A 10,000-nucleotide genomic window follows, 5' to 3' on the forward strand; every position below is an offset into this window, starting at 1 on the left:
TTTTTACAGTTTGTATATAATAGGCACATAATAATAACAATAACAACAGTAGCATTAACAATAATAATAATAATAAATAAATAAAATGATAATAATAAGATGTTATTTAAATTTCAAAGAACAAGCAGTGAATTTATTAGTCTATTTAAGAATAATTTAATCAGCTGGCTGTTTTTCTTACAGATGTTTAACATCTAACCTGTTGACATCTAGAAGGAACTGGGTCTGTGTGTCTGTATGTGTGTATGTATGTAAGTATGTATGTATGTATGTGTGTGTATGTGAGTGTGTGTATGTATGTGTATGTATGTGTGTGTATGTATGTGTGCGTGTTTTTGTGTGCTGTTTAACAAATTATTAACTGGCAGTTCCACTGATTTGCTTGGCATGGCATGATGAACGAACTGTTTCCATATATTATGATAATGAGACGATGATAACACAGATGAAGAAGATGGGGAGGAGAGGGGGTGATGAAAATGATGACGACGACCTTGACCTTGACAATGACGACAATGATGATGATCGTGGTGGGTGAGTTTAAAAAATTGGTGACGATGAATGATGAAACAAAATGCCGGTTCACCCAGATGATTCTGATGATAAGACGACTAACGGTGAACGTTAAACTTTAAGGAATAATTTTTTCTCTTCTTTCATTTTTTTTTTAGTTTTTATTATTTTAATTTTTTTTAAGCTCATGTAGATTAAGTTATTTACGATATCATGTCATAAAAAAAATGTAAGCGGACAAATAGAACAAAACAGACAGCAAACAAACACACAAACAAACACACAAACAAACACACAAACAAACATACACACAAGATCTGTCCATAACAATTAAGCACACAACCATTGATGGATCTTAGTTGATTTCACCAACACAGACATACCGTGTACTGTTTATACAAAACATTGTCCATCTCTGATCCCATAATCTGTTTTATTGATTTATACAATCGTGTTTTTTTGGGGGTTGCAATGTTCATTTCTATGTCTATTTTGTTATTGTTTTTAATGTCTGAAGATGTTGTTGCTGCTGTCTGGAGTTGTATTTAGTTTTGTTGTTGTTGATGATGTTTTTTGTTGTTGTTGTTTTCTGGTGCCATTGTTTATGCTTGGCTTTTGTTGTTTATGTTTTGATTAGCTATTTTGGTGGTTTTTATTTTCTGTTGTTTATTTTCCATTTTGTTATATATTTTGTTGGCTGATGAGTTGTTTCATTCTACATTGTAAATGTTTGAACGACGTGCTGTATATTCCGAACCCCATATGGTACATGGTTCTATTGCAAATGAATCAGTCTTAAAACCTGCTCGCCTCTATCAATATTTTTCTTTTCTTCAATGTTTTTTTTTATTTAACATTTTATGTTTTTTTTGCCATAAGAAGGGTAGACAGTTTGTTTTTCTACATTAGTTTTACATTATATGTCTTATTTTTTGTTCTTGAACTTTTTATTCAAATGTATTCTAAGATGCAATAAAGATGCCATTATTTTGTTAGTATTATTATTGTTACTATTAGTATTAGTTGTAGCAGCTGTAGTTGTAGTAGTAGTTGTAGTAGTATTAGTAGTAGTAGTAATAGTAGTAGTAGTAGAAGCAACAGTATATTGTAGCTTTGTTGTAATTTATGTTTTTTTCAGTTTTATAATAAATCTCGAATCAATAAAAACAAAAAAAAAACATTAAATATAAAATAATTTCAGTTAAAATCTTAAAACTATTTGTTACAGAAACAAAATGTAAAGAAAATGTTTCATCCAAAGCTGAAATTAAATTTCTTGTTTAAATAGATATTTCGCAATTTCCTTGTTTTCTCCGTTTATCTTTCGCTCGCATGAGCAACCTTCCTTCATGCTTCTGCCTCCTACTAAGCTATTTCAACTTTTTATCGGTTGTTGTTGTGGTTATTGTTGTTATTGTTGCAGTTGCTGTTGTTGTTCGTTGATGTATTTTTTGAGTGCTGTCTGCTGTTGTTTTTGCCATTGTTGTTTTCGTTAAATCATTTTTGTAATAGTAATTTTACAGTTTTTAAATATGTCGTGTTTACATCTCTCTGACGATGTCTCAAAATGTTAATTTCAATCACGTGCAGGCAATGAACGTTTAGGTTATTAATAATTTTTTCTTTCTCAATTGCCTAGCAGGAAAAAAAATCCACACTTTAAAATCATGTATGCAATTATGGACTAGTGGTGGTTATTGTACAATTAATCACTCTAGAGAGTTGACAGCTCATCAATCTCATTCAAATAACAACTCCGTCGCACGTAAATTTCATATTCTTTATATTCATCTATTTTGATTGGGTTTTTTTAGAAAGTGGGAAAAATGACTTTGACAAATGTTTTAATATGGTTAGGTTGCTAAGAACAATTTAATATAAACAGGTTTTGTTTTCAAAAAAAAAATTTAAGATACGTTTTAAATAAACGATTAAAAGATTTACAGATTGGATGAACAAATAAGCGAATGAACAAAAGAACAAATGAACGAACGAACGAACGAATGAATGAACGACCGACCGAACGAATGAATGAATGAAAAAAGAAATGAAACCTCTCATCAAATTAAAAATAAAATGTTTGACATCCATCCTACCATCCATTCATCTTGTGGTCATTTATATGATAAGCCGGTTGCCAGGGTCCATGCAAGCAGGCAGGCAGGCAATATTGAGCTGGTGCTATCAGTTCAACATTTTTATCGTTTGATTGTGAGGATTTTGAAATGGGTGATTGATCGCATGAAGGTAAGTTAGAAAAACGAATAAATGAATGAATGAATGAGTGCATGCATGCATGCGTACATGGATGGATGGATGGAAGAATGGATGAATGGATGAATGGATGAAATAAAAAATGGCAAGTGTAGATGTGCAAGTAAAAGATGACTGGATGGAACAAAAAATGAAAAAATGAATAACCGAATGAGTGAACGAACAAATGAATAGATGAATAGACGAACGAACAAAAGAATGAATGAACTGATGAACTGACAGCTGAATAGATCGATGAATCAATAGATGGAGAGTTGAATAAATGAATGAATGAATGAATAAACTGGGGAATACTGTTTCCTTTTAGCCTATTTAAATAAAGTGAATGTATACATTTGTGAATAGATAATAATTAATCAGGTGGGTGAATTCTTTGAGTTGTACTTTCATTCAATACAAACAAATCGGTCGTTGACTTTTAGAAACAAATGTTCCGTGGGATACATACACTGTTTCTCTATGCATGTATCTATCTTTGTGTATATTGTGTGTGCGTTTGTATTAATGCTTGTGTACGTGTGTTTGTATCTGTATGTATGTGTGTGTGAAAATGTGTGTGCGTGTGTGTTTGTATGTGTGAGTGTATATGTGTGTGTCTAGGTGTTTTATAATTTAAATCGTTTTAAAGTTTAAATAAATGCTTGCACGAATAATGAATGGCCATTCCACGTACAAATCTTCATAATGAATGCCTTTAAATCATCTTAAAAAGACTCTACCGAGAATTTTGTTTTTACCGAAAAATGACGTCACGGAAATTAACATAATTAGAAATACGAGCGCGCTTTAAAGGCGCCTATACTCAGAAGACAATCTTTCATCATTTGAGGAAAATATTGGAAAAAATTGTTAAACATAAAATTTTATTTTTCCTGACCTCAGTTAGCAGCTGGAAATTTTTAAAAAATTCAAATAAAACTCATAAAATAATAAAAAATGGCGTCGTTTTTTGGAATTTCTAAACAAAAAGTCTTTCTGTTTGTTCAACTCCATTTTATGACCGTTATGGAAATATTCAAAATAAAAATAAATATGGCGCAAAAAATCACAATTATAACAACAATTATAACAACAATAATAACAACAATAATAGTTATTTTCAATATTTTATTATTAATGTATAAAATACTTTTCAAAATTTTACAAATCTTAGTTAGGTCAGAGAAGACGTGCCAGGCTGATGGCGTATGGTTCGACAACATGGGCAATGAGTGGACTGATTATAGAGCTTGCTATGAACATGAAGAGGTCAGTCGGTCACGTGGTTTTATTGTTTTTCTTCGGTTTCTTGTTCGCTGTTTGTTTGTTTGTCTATTTGTTTGTTTGTTTGTTTGTTTGTTAGTTCTATATTGCTTATGATTGTTTTTGATGCAGATGTCAAATTAATACAACAAAATTTTTGTATACATTTTATATAATTACCTATAGATAAAATTCATACAAATACCTTAATATACATATAAACACCAAAAAATACAAACTATACAAATACCTAAGCATACAATACATGCAAATACCTGAACATTCAATTCATACAAATACCATCTTGTTCCAAAGCAGCTCATCTCTTTCCTACATGGTACTGCCTTAAGTGGACAAGCTCAATTAAATGTCATATCCAATTTATACACGTTCATGTGTTGTATCTTTATATGTTAACAAGTGTGTGTGTGTGTGTGTTGTGTGTGTGCGTGTGTGTGTGTGTGCGTGTGTGTGTGTGCGTGTGTGCGTGTGTGTGTGTGTGTGTGTGTGTATATGTTTTTGTTGGTGCGTGTGTTTTTGTAATGCTGAATAGTTGTATTGTTTTGTATGATACATCATATTTTTATGCAAATTTGTATGTTGCTTTAATTTGTGTTTTATATCCATTCTGTATCTCAGATGACACATTATTTCACATAGAAAACCAAAAATAATGTACGACCATTTTTTTCTATGATTGTATGTGGTTTTTTTTCAAAATTATGTATTTCTAATGCAAATAAACAAACATACGTGTGGTGTGTTCGTATGAATGATTTTTTTTTCGAATTCACTACGTGCTGATATTGTTTAATTTTTGTTTATCTATGGTTGTTCTGCGTGCAATTTTTTAAATGTTCACCAGCAACAAACTCAATGATTAATAGTTGCCGGTTTTGTTGTTGTTGGTTGTTGTTGTTGTTGTTGTTGTTGTTGTTGTGGTTTTCCGTCTTTGTTTTTTTTTGTTGTTGATGTTTTTGTTGTTGATGTTTTTGCTGTTGGTGTCTTTTTGTTGGTGTTTTGTGTTGTTGTTGATGTTTTTTTATGTCTTAAACACAAATTACTGTTTGATAAATTGAAATGGAATGGCCAGGGTTGTTTATTGTGTGATTTCTTTTAAAGCTGGTTTGTTCTTGTCTGTTTTTGTTAGTTTTTTTGTGCTAGTTTATTTGTTGTTGTTGGTTTTATTTGAAATTAAAATTCTGCTCTGCTTCATGTTGCCTTAGTGTTTCATAAAATATAATTCTGGTGTTGTAATTTGTCGTTGAACTTGTTATATATGTTTAATTACTTTCTTTTGTTGACTTTATTTTTTGTTGTTTATATTTTTACACAACTATTCATTCTATCATAAATAGGTTTTCACACTTTGGCTGACACCTTTACAGCACACAAACACACAATACATACACATACACAAACACACATACACAAATACATACAAACACATACACAAACACACACATACACAAACACACACATACACAAATACACACAAACACACATACACAAACACACACATACACAAACACACACATACACAAATACACACAAACACACATACACAAACACACACACAAACACACACACACATACACAAACACACACTTACATACACAGTCACACATACAAACACACACTCACACATACATATGCAAACACACACACACACACGTATACATATACGGACACACACAAACACGTGGGTTTGTGTGGGTAAACACTTTTATACACATTCGTTCGTATTTCTTCTCTATCTCACACCTCTTCCCTTCTTATTTATATTTTTATTTGTTTCCTATTTTTTTAATGTTTTCTGTTGTTGGTGTTTTTGCTGTTGATGTCTTTCAAAGTTGATGTGTTTGGTTGTTCATTTTAAATAAACAATTAATTAATTAATTAATTTGTCAATTAATTAATTAATTAATTAATTTGTCAATTTTTCACAAACGGACGAAAATTGCACGTATTGTTTTAATTTTTCATTATTCATATATCTTTTTATCCAAGGGAATAAATTCCTCTGTTAACCAAGAAAAAAATATTTAATTGGTCACGAAGAAAATAGCGTTTGAATATAAATAGGTCATTAATTTGAAATTTAATTCAACTGCGCTGAATTCAATTGAAAAAATTGTAATGCATCTGTGAATTAAGATCTGGTAACATGATCTTTGTTGATTGCCTGGCTAGCCAAATGTTTTTTTTTAGTTGAATCTTTTTCATTGGTTGACTAACCGATTGACTAAATGATTGCTTGTTTGATTGTTTGTTTGATTGATTGATTGATTTATTAATTGATTGATTGATTGAAATATTTGTTTTATGGTTGATGAAAAAAACGTTTGGTGATAGAATAAATGTGTGAGTTTATTCAGTTTTTGTTTTTGATTTCACTTCTTCAAAAAATGACACACAAATACTAACAAAATTTATTAAAAACTTGTCTAATTAATTAGTTAATTAACTAATTAATTAATTAATCAATTAAGAACAACTCGTACAAAATCGTCGTAGCGATCAACAGCTTGGATATCATCTTCCTTACACTAGCCATCATCTTGTTCGCCCACTTCAAGTTAGAATAAATTAATTCACGAAAAAATTTAATCTATCTATTTATCAATTATATCATTCGCAAGTCAAAAATACATTAGAAATATTATAAACAAATATTATAAGCGAGATAGAAAAATACTTAATGCATAAACAAAAACACAGACAAAATATATAAACCAAGATCTGCGTTGTTATCCCAAACCAAATAGAGATCTAATAAGACAAGGGCGTATAAAATTACACGCGCATTTCTTCGCTTCTCTTATAATGATGAGTCTCATGAATATTCTCTGGTATGAACTGGTGTACACGGATCTACACGCGTATCACAAGGATCTCAGGATTGACGTTCAGAATCCGGTTAGTTGGTTGGTTGGTTGGTCGGTCGGTCGGTCGTTCGGTCGGTCGGTTGGTTGATTGGTTGGTTGGTTGGTCGGTTGATTGGTTGGTTGGTTGGTTGGTCGGTCGGTCGATCGGTCGGTCGGTCGGTCGATCGGTCGGTCGGTCGGTCGGTCGGTCGGTCGGTCGGTCGGTCGGTCGGTCGATCGGTCGGTTGGTTGGCTGGTTGGTTGGTCGGTCGGTCGGTCGGTTGGTTGGATGGTTGGATGGTTGGTTGGTTGGTTGGTTGGTCAGTCAGTGAATTATAATTTTAAAAAATTAACTATAAAATAAAATTTTAACAATATTGATTAATGATTACTGATTGACAATCAAACATATTTTTAGCTTACTGAATGTGTTGAGAATGTCATTTTCTATTTGGATAACGTCTGATTGATTATTTTCAGGTTTGGTGCCGAATACTCTGCTTCTTCAGATATTATTTCCAAGGTGACCACAAAAATTTCATCGCAGCGTGTTTTTCATTTTTTTCGTAAAACAAACTTAATTAAATTTTTTTTGTGTGTGGCTTGATATGTAGTCTGGTTTTTCATGATTTTTCAATTAAACAAACGTGATTGACACACAAATTTCGTTAATTACACACGCGCGCGCGCGCACATACGCACACACACACGCACAAACGCACGTGCACACACGCACACAAACATATAGGCCAATCAATTAAGAGTCACATCAATTTGCGAGAACGGAATGCGTGCGGATTAAGAAGCACTCACATTAACATAGCAACATATACAAAGGCAAATAAAAATACATTAAAATTACATTAAAATTACAATATAGTATAAACTATATTTAGCACACATACATAAGCTTACAAAAATTTACACAGACAAACACACGAAAGCACACAAACATGCGGTCAAAAACCTACACACACCAACAAAAGTACTATCAAATACATGAAAAACGCACATGAATAATTCTATAATGTCCAAAAGTGCATAAAACCTTTAAACATATACAGATAAACAAGTCACAACATAAAAACTAAGAAGAAGTATACAGATATTAAACAACAAACAAAGACACACGCGATATGTATTTCAGTTTAACTTCACACTAAGCATTAAAAATTGTTCAGACAGGGGATGATTGCAAGAAATTTAAATGAACAAAACTTATCAGGCAGAGGCACGCTAAAGGAAAAACGCAATTTCACCGTGAGGTCATCATTAGTTTATGAGAGAAAAAACCAGTTAATAACTCAATAACTTGCTCCTTGACAGCAAAATTGTTTCTATGTGTACGTGGTTTCTTCATCGTAAATATGGAAGCTGAAAAACCTAACCTAGATTCTTGAGCTAAAAATTGCTATAAACAATCCATACATACATACATACGCGTACATGCACACAAATACAAACATAGTTATACACATACATACATATTCACACACACACACATATACACACACACATACATACACACACACATACACATACGTACACACACACACACATACTAACATACACAGGCACCAATTTTACGTGGATGTTTTGTGAGGGCTACCATCTGCATCGTCTGATCGCCAATGCGTTCACCACACACGGTTCTATGGTCATCTTGTATATTATTGGCTGGTGTTAGTCAGGTGTTTTTGTTGTTATTATTGTTATGGTTATTATTATTATTATTATTGTTATTCTGTTAGTTTTCGCAGTTATTTTAATTGTTTGTATGTAGGTTCATACATACGTGAAATAAAAAAAAGGTCTTTGTATGTGCTCAATTGTTTGCATTATTAAACTGTGTTTGTTTAAATGGAAATATGTTTTTGAATGTTAACAAATTTGTGTGCAATGTTGAATAAACACCGGCTACACTACCTGCTGTTGGTTTGTATATGTGTGTTTGTGTATGGGTGTTTGTGTATGCGTGTGTATGCTTGCGTGTATGTGATGTATGTATGTGTGTGTATGTGTATGTGTCTGTGTGTGTGTGTGTACAACATATACACAATTTTTATCACAGTTGTACCGGTTCTGACGATGTTCATGTTTGTTGGCGCCATAATGTTGGATGAAACAGGAATGTCAAATGAAAGGTTTGTGAGTAATGTCGTGACGTCATCTTAAACTTATGAATATTAATTATTATAATTATTAGTATAAAATTGATTGCAATAGTCTGAATAGTTAATGTTTGAATAACCAGATGCTGGGTATTCCAGAAGGGAAATCTTGATTGGTTTATCTTTACACCTAATATCATTTGTCTCTGCGTATGTTTTGATTTGTTTCTGTGTGTCCGTTTGTGTAAGCGCGATTGTCTGTATGTACATATGTGTCTGTATGAATGCGTGTCTGTATGAATATAAAATTGTGTGTGTCTGTATGTGTAAATGTATGTGTATTTTTTGTGTGTGTATACGTGTTGTTTGTCGTTACTCGGTCAATGATTGATTAATCTGAATGTATCGATTGCGTTCAGTCTTCAGTCATTATTTTTGTTATCTGTTTTAAGTACTAGAATTTAGTGATTAAAATTATTTCTAACTAAATTCATTGAATTTTATTTTAATTAATTATTAATGAGTCTTTGTTTTGAAAGTATAAAATTCAATCGAGTGTTTGATTGATTGTTTGAATGAATTAATGAACGAAAAAACAGATAAATGAATGAATGAATGAATAAGAGAATGAATAATCAGCCCACCAACCATCCAATCGACCAACCAACCACCCACCAACCATCCAACCGACTAATCAACCAACCATCCAACCAACCAATCACACAGTTAAACTTCATCTTCCTGTTAAACATTTTGAGAACTCTGCTCTTCAGTTTGCAGTCCCACCCGAACGAGCCCAGTGCATTCAGGTCGTCATCACCTCATCACATCAACAATCACATCAATCAACATTATCACATCATCACGTCAATTCTTGTCCCATCAATCAACATCTTCGTCATATCAATCATCATGTTATCATCGGCACATTACATCAACATCATCATTAAAAACATTGGCCTATCATTATTATTTATCAACGCCACCAACCAT

The 10,000-nt window shown here is 32.2% G+C and overlaps 2 protein-coding genes across 2 annotated transcripts in view; both read left to right on the plus strand.

Moving 5' to 3' along the window:
- The window catches only part of HELRODRAFT_165905 (hypothetical protein), a gene marked incomplete at both ends in the record, with an annotated part of 8,076 nt that extends 378 nt beyond the window's left edge, over positions 1 to 7,698 (plus strand). Inside the window, 6 exons of the mRNA XM_009032371.1 lie at positions 369 to 534; positions 2,655 to 2,764; positions 3,941 to 4,035; positions 6,522 to 6,607; positions 7,377 to 7,419; positions 7,645 to 7,698. Of these exons, the coding sequence (XP_009030619.1) occupies positions 369 to 534; positions 2,655 to 2,764; positions 3,941 to 4,035; positions 6,522 to 6,607; positions 7,377 to 7,419; positions 7,645 to 7,698 (554 nt within the window). The remainder of the gene's footprint in view (positions 1 to 368; positions 535 to 2,654; positions 2,765 to 3,940; positions 4,036 to 6,521; positions 6,608 to 7,376; positions 7,420 to 7,644) is intronic.
- A 1,286-nt stretch (positions 7,699 to 8,984) lies between these two features.
- HELRODRAFT_165906 (hypothetical protein) overlaps positions 8,985 to 10,000 on the plus strand; it is a gene marked incomplete at both ends in the record, with an annotated part of 2,556 nt that continues 1,540 nt past the window's right edge. The window contains one exon of the mRNA XM_009032372.1: positions 8,985 to 9,040. Coding sequence (XP_009030620.1) covers positions 8,985 to 9,040 — 56 coding nt within the window. The remainder of the gene's footprint in view (positions 9,041 to 10,000) is intronic.

This window comes from Helobdella robusta (genome assembly GCF_000326865.2).
Source record: "Helobdella robusta unplaced genomic scaffold HELROscaffold_8, whole genome shotgun sequence".
In the NCBI taxonomy this organism is placed as follows: Eukaryota; Metazoa; Annelida; class Clitellata; order Rhynchobdellida; family Glossiphoniidae; genus Helobdella; species Helobdella robusta.